General features: G+C 33.7%; 1 protein-coding gene across 1 annotated transcript; it reads left to right on the top strand.

Moving 5' to 3' along the window:
- The first annotated feature begins 933 nt into the window (after positions 1-933).
- On the top strand, positions 934-14,088 carry LOC123562179 (protocadherin Fat 4-like). The gene is made up of 15 exons (XM_053525660.1): positions 934-938; positions 2,532-2,790; positions 3,063-3,308; positions 3,579-3,663; positions 3,912-4,354; positions 4,695-4,833; positions 5,732-5,941; positions 6,944-7,254; positions 7,963-8,484; positions 9,253-9,441; positions 9,701-9,917; positions 10,183-10,446; positions 10,806-10,951; positions 11,729-11,843; positions 13,233-14,088. Exons 1-15 carry the CDS (start codon positions 934-936, stop codon positions 13,571-13,573), a joined length of 3,492 nt encoding a protein of 1,163 aa, XP_053381635.1. The 3' UTR covers positions 13,574-14,088.
- Positions 14,089-17,971: the final 3,883 nt, after the last annotated feature.

Consider the following 17,971-nt stretch of genomic DNA (forward strand, 5'->3'; position numbering starts at 1 on the left):
GAAAACATGAAGACCGTTAAAGCGCTGATTTAAAAGGTATAGATTTTCTTTGAAACGACATGAGAAAAAATGTTCATAAATATACAGATCTGATAAAATCAAACACCGCATCTTCTCCATTGACATTATGCATTTAGTCAATTAAAAAGATATCTGTAACTCCTGTGCTAAAAGAGATCTGGAAACATACCTCAATGAATTGAAAGTTTGCTTGTTAAAAATACTGCAGTAACTGGGCTTAAAGGGCGAAGAATTCGATTCATGGGGTCGTTGATTGTTCTCCGTTGTGATTGACGACTATATGTATTAGAATGTATGAACATGTATATCAAATTAACAAGACTTCTATTTAGTAGTGTCACCCGCTTTATCCTAACCCATAATCTCAACACACATGTATTTTTGTTTTGTTGACATGATGCTTTTCAATGTTTAACTTCTACTATTTTGAAAATACGAACAATTATTAAACACAGTAAACATAACATGAACAAGTGTGCATGTGTATAAGCAAAACTACGAGTTGGCTTTGAAACACTTTACAGGAATATATAATGCAACTAAATAAATTTTGTAGTTAAATGTTTTTAGATGTAACATATAATTGTGACTTCAGTTCCTAATACACGTTTTTATGCTCTCTGAAAAATTTTAAAAGGCTTATAGTTGCCAGCTTGTCCTTCAGTCCGTTAGTCTACCCACCTGTCCGTCAAATCCGTTATCTGTCAAAATGTATTAAGGTGAACTGCACTTGTGCATGTTATCATGAAAGTACCCTGTCTGGTTAAGAAGTCATGGTCTTTTGTAATTTTACGATATGAGTTATATTGTTTAATTCTTATTTAATAAGTCTAGTCCGGATAACCCCCTATATACACTTTTCAAAGAATCTGACTAAAACTATTGAAGAAAACTTTTGCCCGTCACGACGCCATGGCGTAAATGAATATTACCTGGTTTAGGGGTAACGGCTATGAATACTTGATATTGCCCAATTCCAAACATTTTCTTACAGTTTAACGTATTAGATCCAAACTTGCAGATTAGTACATATGAAGTGAGCTTTCGTGTATTATCAAGCCTAGTTATGAGATATGACCCTTCGAAACGCTACGAAATTCTGTATTTAGCTGTCCTGATGACTCTTGTAACAGTATACAATGGACTATGTCCAAATAACAGAACTACATTACTGTTAAATGAAACGTACTCATATGGTCAGGATATACTACAAATTAAACACCAATATTAACGTCCTACCACCTTACCTCATAAAGCGCACACCTCATCTTCTATTTTGAAAAGAAATATAATTACTTATATGCTTGAACTACCGTATATCAGGGAATATACTGTTAGAATGTACATGAACTACGGTATACTGCCTTTCATCCGGTTTGCAAAAAACAAACAAACACGCACACATAACATTTTCTCATATTGTCAATGTATGCATTTCTCTCGTATAAATTGATTATTCTCTTGTATAACTATATACCCAAGTATAAACCACGGATCCCTCTTCCCCATACAAAATATACTTCTTTTTTTCAAAACAGAAAAGAAAAATATTTGTGTTGCTTCTTTACCATCATATACCGCAGTACATATTGTTAGTTTAGACATGTACTAGCGTACACCACGGTATAAGCGCCCTCTCTTTGGCCAAAAAAACTAATTTTTGGGTTCTACATACTATAAATATGTGTATGTATATATTGTCATACTACACATGTACATTATATTTATAAATACCACAGTATAAATAAACGCTACCGCTAATAAAGGCATTATTTTCTACTTGCCAGTAACAGCGTATTACTCTGAATGAAGTCTTTTCTTCGTATTGTTAATACATACGTTTCTTACTGTATAACAAAGTAAAACACTCTTTCATAAAAACGCACCCTTCCCATCATATTAAACAAACATTAAAAACAATGATGCATCGGTTCTGACCAAATAGTCATGAGTATGTTCAAGAATAACCAACAAATAGAAACCTTTTGCCTAGTATGTTTTCCGACTGCTTACGAACCCGTCGCACATATTTGGACTTTTGAAGCTATAATTTATAAACAGATATTCGTTTGGATCAATTTTAATATCCCGTCATCCCGAAGAATTTCCGAACGATTATGGAAAAGCGATAAGCACGAGAGTAGGATAAAATGACCACCCATGTCAGTCTAAGAAAATACAAAAAAATATCATTCATTTCTATGCACATGTTTTGACTTCAAGGGAATATTACACGGCGATCGTAATGTGTAGTAGTATATTTCAAAATGTTTAGTCATTTTTAAGATGTATGTTTTTATTTGTCTTTCTTTATTTGGCACCTTTAATATGCGAGAAACATTACTCTTTTTATAGTAAACTATATAAGCCTTTTAAGCAAATCCTGTTTTACTTCCTATGTCTATGGTATATTTGGGGAGGATTCATCAGTTTATTGACAGTGCACACTTATAAAAAGCTCGATCATAGAAAATAGCATTCATAAAGACATTTGTTTTGTTTTTTAACAGATTCCGTGTTGATCAATACAACGGCACGATTAGCACATTCTGCGGTGACTGCCAAGCGGAACTTGACCGAGAAAAGGTCGAGGTTTATTTCATAACGTACACTGCTACAGATCTAGGCGGCAGGAGTAATTCTACTTCCCTTGTTGTACATCTGACAGACCGGAATGACAATACTCCTGTTTTCGCTAGGCCTACGTATTCTACATTTATCCGAGAAAATGACCCGAGTTATAATTCAACAGCACTGGTCAAACTTGAGGTATATATATTTTCAAAGTTACTGTATAGAATATTTCAAGTTCAATGTTAATCTAGAATGTAATGTAAGAATCTTTTGGAACGTAAAAGTAAAGTCATTATATGCCCTACAATTTTAGCTATTTTATCAAGCCTTATGACTTGCGAAGAACAACACTTTATTCATTATGTAATTAATTGATGAATAAGTTTTAACTGATTTTCAATTGATATATTTATTTAGAAAACTCATCTAACGTCATTAACCGATTTATTTTCTTTTCTTAAATATAGGCATTTGATGCTGACGAACCTTGGACTAACAATAGTGAAATACGGTATGAAATCATGCAAGTATCTCCAGAAAGCATGGAACTAAACATAACAATAAACCATAAGTCGGGCGAAATGTTTCTGAGTCCTGCCATTGATTATGAAAAACTAAAACATGCAGCTGGGATCATTAGAGTAACTGTGGAAGCTCGAGATCTCGGTTCACCCTCAAGAGCCAGTAATGCATCCCTACAGATTACAGTTCAGGTATAAACTCATATATTTACCTGAAAATTATTTTTATACTATAAAACGCTTGCTGATATGTTCTTAAGTTTGTAAAACAGACATCGAGTGATTGTCGTTTCCGAGTAAATAATTTCTATTGTGTTTTATGTCGGAAGATAATAATAATATTGAGATTTAAAAAATTAATAAGATATAACGTTTTTTTTTCTTATTCGTAATTAGGCATTTTATGATATTATTTTGTGAAATTATTACCTGGTCCAGTTTTTCCTTGGTTTTGTTTTGCAGGATGTAAATGACAAAACACCAGTTTTTAACTCATCTACATTCTGTGCTAAAATAACCGAAAACTCGACCTCAATTGCAACTGCTTGTGAGTATTTCTTTTCTTTTGAAAAAAGGTTTTGAAAATCATTTTCTATTGAAAGCAAGAGTTTCACATTAAGGAAATAGGCTATTCTATTATTTTTTTTTTGTAAAATCATGATCATTCCGAATGAATGAGTGGCCCATATTTTTTAAATCGGTTGTTTTGTATAAGTACATTGTATATTGTAATCTTATAATTACTTGTAACACAAAAACATAAGATTTGTCATTTGTTTTTTGTCTGTCTTGCAGTAACTCCTGTCGGTAGAGTATTTGCATCTGATGCTGATGGTACAGATCCAAATAACAAGTCTCAATTTTTCATAACCGATGGTGCAAATAATGATTTCACTGTAAATTCATTAACTGGAGAAGTTAGTGTGCAGATTAATAGAGAGCTTGATAGAGAAACAACCCCTAGTTATAATGTAACAATAATTGCGATAGATCAGGGTGCTCCTCCGTTGACGGGTACCGCTACACTCAGTATAGACATCATTGATATAAATGATGAGTTTCCAGTCTTCAGTCGAACAAGTTATACAGTTCAAGTCTTTGAAAATGAACATATAGGAAAGATCGTAATTGATTGTCCAGCTACTGACGCGGATGAAAATAACAAGCTAGAATACACAATAATAAAGACAGAAGCTAAAGATGAATTAGGTCATAATGTCAACTACACTCTGGTTGAAGTAAGTATCATGGTACAAAATTGATAACAGGTATGATATTTAATCAAATGATAAACATATTTATGTATGTCAATAATAGTTCATTCACATTCTCCTAATACAGAATTTGTAACTACATGTTAATGTGAATTGGTCTTTTAGAGAAGTTCTAGTAACTGTAAAGCAGAACATTTAAGCAGTCTAGAGGTATGACCACTTTTATTGCATATTACCTCGTTATATGAAAACATATGTGTTCAAGTATAAGTAGAATAATTGTGCAAAAATAGTATACCTATCTCGAAGTAAATAAAACCAATTATCTTATTTCAGTTTTATTTCTACAAAATTGTCTTTTTAGAATTATTTCAGCATCCACGAAAACAACGGATCAGTTTACGTTAGTAATCCGCCAGACAGAGAAACTGCTAAAACTGTTGAGCTTACTGTTCAAGTTACAGACACAAACGCGTATCATCCTTATCCACAAACTGCGGAAGGTATACATTAGCTTTAGTGATTTGTAACTCAGTCTCAAAAGAAACACGACTATTGTGTTTTTTTTATATTGATTAACGCTCTTTGCAATAGTATCAGTTAATTGAAATCGATGGTCGTTTAACCAAACGAGAGTGTAGAAGTTATAAACGATGCAGATAATATCAAGTTATTACCCGATTCTCCGTGTAAACATTTATCCGAGGTAAATCAGTCATTTGTCCACTCGTCACAGTGAGTGTTCACCTTGCACGAAGATCGACTCAAGATAGCACGATTTATAGTAATATGTTCTATCAAATGACTTAACACACAATGACGAAAAGGACAAGATATTACCCACGTATTATGCTAAGATGCATTTAGATAATGTATAAATATTCAAATTTAATCTTTACAATACATATGTATTTGAATAATAGAAGCAGGCATATTACAGAGTCTATCAAGTGTTTTGTACATTTAAGGCTAATTCAATGGTCAAATACATCAGTCAACTTGAGATAAGGAATGCTAACACAATACAAAACTTAAGCTTTTTTCAGTTAGAGGAAGCAAAACCTATAGAAGTCACAAAAGTCAAATTACAGTATCATTAGCTTTTTGTACATTCCAAAAAATTGTTACCATTTTTAGATTATATATTTTACTGGACAAATACTTACATCAACATTGTGAGACCAAGATACTACCATCCTTTTAATGTTTTTGGTAAAATGAAATGTAGATAGTCTAACACTTATCATTATTTACCTGTCAAAATCTAAAAACATATACTGTTAGGACATCTGATTGATGTTAATCAGTAACCATAATCCAAGAAAAATCTTTTTTTCATTTACTTGTTCTACGAGAAAGAATAAATAAAATGTCACTTATTCAAATGTTTGTTTGTAACAGCACAACTCACGATCATGTTGCTGGACGTCAATGACAATCATCCAGATTTTGTAGGACTTCCTTATAACATCAACGTGTCAGAAAATGCACAGGATAACACAATTTTGCTTACAATTCAAGCAACAGACAAAGATGAAAATAGGATTATAAGCTACAGTATCAACAGATCTTCAACGGAGTCAATTTCGTTTGACATAGATCAAGTCACAGGTACCTTATACATACCAAAGAGTCACATTTATAATGGTAGATTGTGAATAATCTTTCTTTGTATATACATTGTTATATATTTTCTTGAACAATTTGAATTTAGCTCTACCTCAGAACGATCCCTTTTTGCCCAAAAAAATTGTCTCCTGTCTTATTTCATTTTGCTATTTACTATTCCTGTAAGAAATTAGGAGTTAATTAAGTATGTTATAAGAAGTGGAAAAAAACAAGTAAACCATATGTCCCATTCTGACAGCCTCTTGTTGAAACGATAATCGGACAGTCCTAATGCAGTATTGTACACACTAATCCGCACTCAAAGTCAAACATTTCTCATCCGATCTTCGCCAAACTTAAACATAATGTGTTTGCCATTAAGTTTTCGGCCAAGTTCGATAACTAGCCAAATCGGCCCAGGCACTTCAGAATTATGGCCATTGAATTACCAAAAATCGTTCTGTGCACACTTAAGCGTGTCCGCACTCTATGTCGAACATTTCTCAACTGATCTTTACAAAATCTGAACAAAATGTGTTTGCCAATAAGTCTTCGGCCAAGTTCGATAATTAGCCATGGACCAGCACTGAAGAATTATTGCCATTGAATTAACGACAATCGCTCTTTACACACGTGTCCGCACTCCAAGTTCAATATTTCTCATCCAATCTTCACCAAACTTGAACAAAATGTGTTTGCCAATAAGTCCACGGCCAAGTTCGATCACTAGCCAAAACGGCTCATGCACTTTAGAATTATGGCCCTTGAATCACCTAAAATCACTATGTACAAAGATACCAGTGGTACATGTTTTGATGCTTGAATGACACATAAAACTATTAAGATGATTAAGCAGTTGTTGGAGACATGCGTTTTTCTTAAAAGCAGCTCTAGTTCAACTTTAACTTTCGTTTTGCAAATGTACATGTTTTGAAGTCTTTATTTCAGTTTGATAGCATTTACTTTACAGTATGGTAAATCTGAATATCTTCTTATGTATTTCAGGCGTTCTCACTAAAATAGGACCTCTTGACAGGGAAACCACGTCGCCAGTAACGTTACATATAACTGCTACAGATAATGGTGTACCTCCATTAAGTTCATCAACTGAAGTTTTTGTGACCGTCCTCGACGTTAATGACAACGCTCCACAGCTTTTTAACTTCAAAGATGAGATAAGTATTCCGGAGAATCTCTCTATTAATGCGCTTGTGCTTCAGGTTACAGCAATTGATACTGACATCGGTCCAAATGCACATGTCACATACCAAATAGAGGATGAAGATGACGGAAAATTTAAAATCGATCCAATTACTGTAAGTTCAACGTAAAATGGTAGCACCATTTCTGTAATCCTGTTTTACAGCGAGCGCAATTTTCCAGGCGTTGTTTCAGGCACAAGCAAATATTCAAGCGACCTTCTGTTGGATAGTTTATCACATGACGACTTTGACACCTTAAGCAAGGTTTCGAACTCGCATTTGGAGGTGTGGGTGAGATTTATATAATCTGCCCATTTATCAGATAGAACGTTTTTATATAAATATTTTTATGTCTATTATTCACTGTAATTTGTTTTAAGATACGATACATTTAAGCCGTTTACATATGTAACATTTGTACACTTTGAAAAAGCTTTATATATAATGTTAGAAAGAAGAAGATATGTATTTTTCCCAGCAATGTCATGTACGTTTCCACAATTATCCAATGCCAGTTTAACGTTACACTTTATGTTTTATCAGCAATAGCAATCGGTTGTTAGAATTATTTTGTCAAAAGTGACCAACGTTCTGTCAATAGACACTATTTACAATTATCTGATATATTTTGAAAATGAAAGCGGCTAATACATCTTAAACTGAGCTTACAGTTAAAACAAACAAAATATTATACATGTGACATACAGGTTGTTTTGTAGTTATTGTCAACAGAAGATACTATGGAAACATAAAACAAAAACTGAAAATCAAAAGCAGACTTCATTTACCTTATAATACTCATGAGTCATTTTATACTTTCAGGGTCGTATTGAAGTATCGGCCGAGTTGGACAGAGAAACAAAGCCTACTTATACTTTGAGGATAAAAGCACAAGATAATCCACTGAATCCAAAAGAACAGAAATCCACATCAGACGTCTTAACTGTTAAACTAATTGATACAAACGATAACTCTCCATACTTTATGGGCTCGTTGTATTCCAAACGTATTTTAGAGAATACAGAAATCGGAACATTGGTAGTTAAAGTTTCTGCAGAAGATGCAGATGAACCAGGAACAAACAACAGTTTAATTAGCTACTCAATTAGCTACAATACATCCCCACCCGGCTTATTTGAAATAAACCAGTTTTCTGGTGATATAATTCTAAACAAATCATTAATAGGAGATGTCAGGTCGTACCTTATTGGCCTGGTTGTTGAAGACCATGGAGATCCTAAACTACAGACCAATTCAGTTGTAAATATTACCGTACTGGATGTAAACCTAAATGCACCTGTTATAACAAACGTGCCCAGCAATAACATAATAAAAGTTTATGAGGTAAAGTTTTAAAAATAATTCGTGAAGTTTAAACACAAATACTGAGCATTCATAATCTGTCACCTAGGTTTATCAGATTATATAAAAACAACAACTGTATAAAGAAACTTTATGCAATCATCGTATTTGATATCTTACCTGCAATGAGTAAAAGTTTCAGTTTAATCAATTTTTAGATCACTGACTAATAACACCTACCTTTAACATCGTGTCCGCGATGATAACCACCGAACAGAGGTACCAGAAAGAAATTATCAATGTCTTTATAGTTCCACATATTGATGCTAATCGAGGAATGACACTTACTCAAGATAACAAATCGTGTTGCACTGCTCGGGAGGACGAAATATTCTTATGAACCACGATGTACAAATAATTAACTGGCCTGCTAAGTCGGAAATCATATACCCGTTATGTAAGAGTAACGTATCCGAAATCATTCCGATTTCTTACTTTCTGTTATGATAAAAGAGCATTTCTTAGTTCAAACGAATTTTAACTCCAGGAAAAGCCGTTGTTTGGTGGGAATTAATGCAAATGGTGGACATACGTGCTATTAAAGGGACGTTAGAACTTTTTGTTTGAACAGCAGCCCTAAGTTTGACGTGTTTTGATTCAAAAGTCTCTAACTTCTATGGATCAATTTAATTCAACTAAAAGACAAAACGGCATAAATCGGGGTTTACTAATCGGCCTCTATTAACATTTAATGCACCGGGATATTTTGTACCTAAATGTAGATTTTATAAAGAGTTCTATATTATTCAGTGCGTGGATGTTGGATACGAGATATTTCACTTTAACTACTTTGACGCTGACATGGGCATAAACGCACAGGCAGACTTTAATATCAGTGAAATAGACTGCGGAATATCTGACAGCATTTTTGACGTGTTTGAAATAGAACCTGTTGGAACTCTTAAAGTTATCGGAAAATTGACTAAAGACTCATATAGGGTAAATATTTATTCAATAGGACTAAAGATAACAAATAAATTACTGAATTTGAACGAATTTAAAAACTTGGTATTTTGTAGCTTCTTTCAGTGTAAATGATTTTATATGCTCTGTTTCTATGTTGATTTTTTTCTGGAATAAAAATTAAGAATCAATATTTTGATACATATTGCCACTCACGTTTTGAATGTATTATTCTCATTTGTTTAAATCTTTACTGACTATCATATTGCTGTTATGGAAAACTTTAAATTACTAGTTCCAAATACAAGTGACAGACAGAGGTGTACCACCACTATCATCTGACAAGATAACAGTTATAGTTAGAGTAGTCGATGTGAACGATCATTTGCCGTCATTTAGTGAAGACAATATAACATTTCGTGTGAAAGAAAACCAGCCAGCCGGTGAGGTCGTTGGTAGCGTACAAGCTCATGATCCTGATCAAGATTCAGTGACATGTTATAATATCGAAGGTAAAATTTATCATGGCTGTTGTTTACAGTTTGTGATAACTTAATTATTTCTTATACCTTATTTTGTTTACAAACTATTCAAATGCCACGTCACTTAAAAGTAACACCGTGTTACGTAGTAATAGTAAGTTTACATTACCCATTATGCCTTTTTATTTAAGATTTTATATATTTTTAATATGAAATTAGAGACAAGATTTTGAAAGAGACATTATCAGCTTCCTCATTAATGCATAAATGTAACATACCATGTTGTGCATTTTAGATGACAATGTGGCTAAAGTATTCGCCATCGATTTAAATAATGGTCGCATCTTTACAAAAGTGAATCTTAACTACGAAAATGCAACCAAATTCATGTTCACCGTTCACGTAATAGACTGTTCTATCGCAGTCAATATCACTGAATGCGGGAATATCACAGCCTCAAATCAGGCAGATTATAGGGACACAATTAATGTCACAATAAATGTTATTGATGTCAAGGATATTGCACCAGTGTCGAGCACACAGGGAATGTGTGTAGGATGTAAGTTATTTCCTCTTTATGTTATATTCAAGTCAAGATAAAGTATGAATTTCAAACTTTCAATATTAGCTTAATAAAGATCTTTCAAGCAATATTTTATGATAAAAATATGCAAAAACGATAAGTAGTTATGTCTTTATAACTGTGATTTGTAGCGGAAATGGACTGATCACTTCTGCACAAACGAGCAAGGAGGCACTTTTTTCATCATGTTGAAGCATATACAGATAAACCATTATTTCTCTAACAAAAAATGCTTCGAATAATTACCTTACGAAAACGTTTTGTTTATGTTTAAAATGATAATACCTTGAAAGAACTACAATAATTATTTATATTTATATTTGTTTCGTGGAAAGATAACAGCTGGAACTTTACAAGTCCTTGCAACAAAACTAGCATTTTGGAGGGGAACTTTAAATTCCCCCATCCAACATCAAGAAACAAGCTTTTGATATGTGACCTGTCTTGTAACACATATGTAGCATTTTGTCCACCCAACGAGGTATGTATAATGTGAAACGTGTCATATTGTGTTGCATAATCATGATATGGAACATTATGAAGATTTCATTTTATCTTTATTCGTAAACTTGTTATAATATGGTATTTTACACATCAATACAGAACAAAATTAGCGATGAATTTTTTTACCAAGCTCGTGTATATGTCTTTGACGATAAATTGTACAGGACCCAGCTTTGTGTTAAAAACTGAAAAATTAAAGATTCGCTATGTCTTACAACATTCAGTAGGTTCGTTTTCGGGGGATAATTATGACCAAACTTGTTTCTGTAGGCAATATTAAGCCAGAGAACCCAGTATGACAATTGCTATCTTGTTTTTCTGCAACTTAACAGCTGATAATATGAGAAAATCAATGAATTCCAATTATTATTTAGTGCGATATTTAATAAATAGATAATAGTATGATTTATTTGGAAAAGCACATCTTATGAATGTCTTCCTGCTCTAAAAATACATAACATCACACTTCGGCAAGTACATGACTTTCGTCATTGATATATGTCACGACTGTTCTGAAAACAATCTTCTCGAAACAAGATCTCTGCCTAAATCTCATAAAAAAACAATTACAACTGCAATGCTATAGCAGGGACGATAGGAGCGTTTCTTCGAAAAATAAACATCTTCAAAGACGTTAAAAAATGGCAGTATATAGGCACTTAAATTTGACTTTACTTTACTTTTTTTTTTCTAGTTTAAAATACAAAAGGCGGCAAACCAACTTAACTGGTTGATACTTCTATTACTATTTCAGGTATTTCATGACAAATGCTTAGTTTGTGCTCATCCAAACCAGACGTTTTCAGCATCATGCAGCAAACGGGCATTTGATACGATCAACCCATGCTCAAATCAAAGTATTTCCGCAGGTATGAGACACGATTTTAATGTGTTTAACGCCCGTTTTGAAAAAAAAAAAAAACGTGCAATGGCGCGTGCGTTTTCAAGTCTGTCTGTCCGTCGTCTGCACGTGATATTTTGTGTCCGAAACATAACTCAATAACCATTTCATATATTGATTTAAGCTTAGCATATAGATAGATGGCGATGAGATGATGTGCATAGTGCATGGACTAGGTGGGTCAAATGTTAAGGTCTCATATGGAGCATAAAAGTCAAATTTGACCCTCATATTTCGTGCCCTAAGCAACTGCATATAAATTTGCATATAGGTAGGTGGCGATGAGAAGATATGCAGAGAGCAAATATCAGGTCAGTAGGTCAAAGGTCAAGTCACAAATTGAGCTCAGATCTGAAAATTGTCCTTCATATTTCATTTCCGGAGCATAACTTATTAACCATTCAAGGTATGCATTTCAGTTTTGGCGTATATACAGGTAGCAGTGAAACAATGTGCAGAGTACATGAACCAGGCATGTAGGTTAAAGGTCAAGGTCATAGTAAGATCAAAACTGATGGTCATATTTCGTGTCAAGAGAATGCCTTAATAATCATTCAGGTAGCTTCAAAACTATTCAAGTATTGAATTTGAACTCGTAATATATGTCGGTGGTGTTGAGTTGATTTGAGGAACGCAACAATCCACATTACTCCCAACACCCGACTCTGTATTCGAGCACATGAACAAGTCGTTAGGTCAAAGGTCAAGGTTACATCAAAAAGAAAATCTGTCCATCGCATTTTGTGTCCAGAATATAACTGAATAACCACTCAAGGTACTGACTTCAAACTTGGTATATATGTAGGTGACGACAGGAAAAAAATGTGCGATCATATGTCCTTTGTTGATAGGTAAAATATCAAGGTCTAGATTGAGCTTATGTTCCCCTCCTCCCTTATACAACATTGACTTCCCTCTTCACCCCCAGCCCCACCCCACACCCCTCAATAAATAATTTAAGTATATTTTTCCTGACTATTCCATCGCCATCGTCGTACAAAACCTCAGTCCCCTTAACCACCACCACATTACACATCGCTCCAACACACACTTAAATTTTTTTATAAATTCTACTTCATCCTCTGAACTTCGGGCAATATTGTCCCGCTTTGTTCAGCTCCGGTGAAATAGATGAAATGTAGCATCCTTAGTTCATTTGACAAAACATTATTCATGTTTTGTTTTAATTAATGGTGACATCTGCGATTAAGGATTCCACTATTATTGCAACTGTTAAACTGTATGTTTTGTTTCAATGACATTTTTTCGCGTTTTAATGATTCAAGTAACTGTTATAATTATAACTAACAGTCACTAACTTGGCGATCGTAAAAAGCTAATTATTTACCTACTACAGGAAAACGGTTCTTCCCACATCCAAATGATGATAAAATGTATATCCACTGCGACACGAAGGGCACTCCTTGGGTTCAAGACTGTCCACCAGGGTCTGTGTGGGAGCAAACCAAACTGGCATGTACTCTACCACTGGCATATAACCCATGCCACCAACGAAGAGTCACGAGCCAGTCTCTGTTCCCGCATTACTGCGATCCACGTTCATACATACACTGCAATGAATATGACCAGCCTTTTATACATATCTGTCAGAAAAACTACTTGTTCTTACCATGGGATTTAACCTGTGCACCGCCAGGATTTCCCGGGTCAGAATATCTCCGGTTTAAATGTCACTGATGAATACGATTTCCAAAATGTATACAAACATTGTATCCTTGTTAAAACTATTTGTGTTTGCTTTTACAAATAAGTGTTATAACAATGAGAAAATAATTGTAGAACCAGATTTCATTGATTTTATTCTACTTACAGATATTTTCTAAACATGACTTTGGTAATAACATTAAATACAGTTCCCTGCATGAACATTCAGATTTTTTTCTCATGCTTTTAACTTGCTATCTACGAGGAAGATTAAAATAAGTTCCGAAACAGCAGTCGTAACATTTTTACTGTTAAAGCTACATGTCACATGTCATTGGATATAAAATATCATCGTAAAACTTTTCTTTGTAAATTATATCTATTTACAATTTGTAGGTATTGACAGGGACGTTTACGCCATGTTTGTTTAATTCGAATGCAAATCTTTGTTGTTTCTTTTAACCTTAATCATTAATATGGTACAGTTTGATATAATCATGTTATTATTTGCTATTGTATCTACAACTTGAAATGAATAAGATGAATAATGTAAATGACGTTATTTTAAAACAATCATCATGACGGTAGATGCAGATTGCAAAAAATTGTAACATGCTGTCAAATTATTCTTTTCAAGTGATATCTTCAGTTATTATGTATAAAAAAGTTTTCTATATATAGAGAATGTAAAATGTATATATAAAATACTGAAAAAAAAACACACTTAGGTTTCATATTGCACCAAAAGTTATTTTGCTCTTTTAGCAGTTAATAAAACTTGCTGAAAATATTCAAAATAGTGTTTGTGTGAAATCTGTTATAACGAGCACAGAACGTTGTTTCACGGTAAAATGTGCAGTTTGGTTTATTCATTTATATCCATTGAATATCATTCCATTTATTTGCCTCGTACTACAAAAAGAAATGCGCCAAAGTTAAAAATAATGCCGCTTAGTGATAACGTACCGCTGTTTTGAGGACTCCCGCATATGGCCTCAAGGAGAACGTTCCGTAGTGACGTCACAGTTGTTCTGTCTGGTGATTTGTGTGTCTAGGAAGCTGATTCTACAAAATGTGCGCAATTTATCCAAAATAATTCGTGTTAACAAATGGAAAGTTTGTGTTATGTAAATATAAGATTTTTTGTTCGTGCGAGATAAACGGCATATTATTATCGGCAAATTAACCAAGACTCGCTAGCACAATCAATAAATTTGCAACGCTTAAAGAAAATTACCAGTTTAACATTGTCTTGTATGAAAAGGATAAACATGGTGGCATATAATGCAAATAAGTAATTAAAATTATGATATACACACTGCACTATTTTGAATTGACTAAGGAATAAGGTCAACTATTACTCCCTTGTTTTCTAGCAAAGCCAAAGTAGTTGTCGCAGGGTCAGATACCCACTATATTTTTGTATCTGTCTATTCTATTATTTTCCTGTGGATCCTAATCAATTCATGTGAAGATTATGTATGAAAAGGGGAATAAATTTATCAGAGATACAAATAAATAGAACAGTATTAGGGTTAAAATTAGATACAAAAACAAATGCCAAAATGAAATGTAATCCGTGTAAAACTTTTTCCGATAAACTGATTTCGAAATAGATTTTAAAAAATATTACGATAAATTAATAGATGCTTTTTGTTAACGATTTCAAAGTTTGATTTTGTGACATTAAGTCGGAAAATTATAAAAATATATTGCAATAGATCAAAGCGTTTTCTCCGGTAGTTGTTTTAATAGCTAAATGGTTGATTGGCGTTTGTCTGTATGTATGACACAGTATTATGACTAAGACAATTTTACTATGATGTAAAGTATTGTTATAATGTTGATCTTAGGTTGTATATTTAAACCAATGGAACAAGTCACTCCTCATAAAATAAACGGACGTGTTTGTAAACATGGACGGTTCCAAACTGAATGGGATCCATGCTCAAAAATAATGATAAAATACAATACAAACCGCATATCAGTAGCCCTTGCCAACCTATAAACTGGACCAGTCTATGTTATAAGAACAACAATACTGTTGACCCATTTAAACGAGGAGAATGATATTGATTTTATGTTTACCTCGCACAATAGAAAGTGTAATATAAACTGAGCGATATTGATTTTGATTTTGTGATACTATGAAGGAACGATGTTCTATACAAAATACGTCCTAATTAGGTACATTATACGAAATAATCAGTTCTGCAAGTTAAGACGGTCGTACATGATTCCGTCAGGCGTTTGGGGACTGCCTGGGACTTCGTCGAAATCTACCTGCGACTCGTCCCCTACCAGCACGGAAAACTGGTTCGAGATCGCTAAACTTAACAGGTCTACAAAAGGCTTACTGAACTTCTGATGAAGAATATATAAGCATTAAAACTATCCTGTACCTCATCATCCGCATCTTTGTCTCTTTTCTGTGCTCTGCTTTCGTCTTCCATTTCTGTGTTGCCTTTCTCTTTTTTATCTACCGTATGCGGTTGATCATTATTTCTTTCTGTCTCTGTCTTTTTCTGTTCACCATTCTCCTTGTCCTTTCTCTCCTCTTTAATTCTTTCCTAATGTTCTTCTATTCTTTTCTTTGCTTCACTGTCTTCTGTCTCTGTAAAGCTTTGTAATACTTTATGCTGATCATTATAATTACTCTGGCGTTACAAGCATTTCCGTAGTGTCCTACCTGCAGACATCGATTTCAGACAAAGCGGCGGCCTGTCTGGAACGGTAAGTAGTCCTCCGTTGCCGCATTTAAATCTGAATAAATGCGGGAGATTGTTTTTCTATTTGTCTGTAACTTCAAATTTACTATTCCAATGCAAAATTTAAATTTGCAATATTTTTTCTGCCATAATGTTCACAGAGCTAACTGAAAGTACTTTGCCAAACGGTTTTAGCATGGTTCTACCAAAGCGTGTGTGGCAAAAACATAAAGCGAATGTACTCTTGTTGTATTTTATTTTCATTTAAATGTATTTTAATTTGTTCGAAATGCTTTACTTTCCACAAAGTTTTTAATCTCTAAAACCGACATGGATCGCATTATCTGCATTAGGCCCGACATCCATAATTTTCAAACAGTCTATAACATCTTTGGTCCCGATGTTGCCGTAGTAATCATTCCGGAACGTTGCTGTTCTTCGCAAGACATTGATACCTTGGAGCCCTTGGCTAAATGGAAGAAAATCTATGATAGCTTTCGTACTGAACCTTTATTAGGGACAAGTAATCGATAGACAAGGTCATTTTTGGAGTTTAATGACATGGAAAAAGCTGTGGAAATGTTATCAGTTGTATATGTCACAAGGATAGTGTTATTGAAAAGGGTAAGCTGTTTTGACCAACAAGATGTAGGAAAAGCATGACATTCTACTTTCCTATAATGTAGTCCTATGAAAAAGACTTTTACGCAGTAACGTCTCGCGGTTAGTTTGCAAATGAATTTCGTTAGCTACCTTTGCTTTGACTTTTCTCTGTTTTTTTACATAGAACGAAGCAATCCTAGATAATAATGCGTTTTCGTAAAAATGAACACTTTTATGGGCCACCCAAGTACTCCAGGGGTTTTGCACCATAGGTCATATTTCTCCCCTTTAACAATTACGGAGAAAAAAGGTTTTTTCTATTTTCAAAAATTTTAACTCAAATTAATAATATACAAAAAAAAGTGTACTGATTCCGTTGAAAACGACTGAAAACGCCCATTTGTTATGGAAACCCCATGCGACTGATGAATTGAAAGCATTAATTTTCACTTTTGCTAATAATATAAGTCATATAAAAATAACATAAATGTTTAGCATGTCAAGATATACGCGATTCTTTGCAGACGGTAGTTTCCTACATGTTTATTCTTTCTTTATTTATTTGTTTGTTTTGGGTTTATAGGCACGGACTCCAGATTTGGCTAAAAAATACTCTTTCTATCAAAATAAAGTTTGATCATATTCAGAACATTAGAATATGAGTTTTTGTTTCTAAGATATTTCAAAAACTCCAAAACAAGAAAAAAAAGATGACCGCGTCGGGAATCGAACTCCGGACCGCCGCGACATTTTTCTGTAGTCGTAATCAATAGCGCTATTAGTGAATTATGACTTCAAAATAAAGATATTTATAATCGTAAAAAGTAGTAAAAACAGTAACATATAGTTTGTCAATAATTACGTTTTAAAGCCTTCTTAAGAAATATAGCATTTATTTCCATATATCTAAACATTTTCTTTTTTGTTGTCAAACGATCTGGAGGCCAGTCCCTTTACCGTTTTCCAATAGTATTTCAGTTATGTAACGGCAGTCAGTTACCGTAACTAGTATTCTTCCTGGATTCTGTACAAGTGCAACCTGTTATCCGCAAGTTACTACCCACTTCCTCGTATGAATCAGAGGTAGAGGACGAGTGATTGAATGAACGTTAATAGATTG

This window comes from Mercenaria mercenaria, chromosome 2 (assembly GCF_021730395.1).
Source record: "Mercenaria mercenaria strain notata chromosome 2, MADL_Memer_1, whole genome shotgun sequence".
Lineage (NCBI taxonomy): Eukaryota > Metazoa > Mollusca > Bivalvia > Venerida > Veneridae > Mercenaria > Mercenaria mercenaria.

Bases quoted from the DNA above. Each gene is read 5' to 3' on its own strand.
- LOC123562179 (XM_053525660.1), top strand. The intron at 9,442-9,700 runs GTAAATATTTAT...TTAAATTACTAG, and splicing joins TGACTAAAGACTCATATAGG to TTCCAAATACAAGTGACAGA. The intron at 9,918-10,182 runs GTAAAATTTATC...TGTGCATTTTAG, and splicing joins GACATGTTATAATATCGAAG to ATGACAATGTGGCTAAAGTA.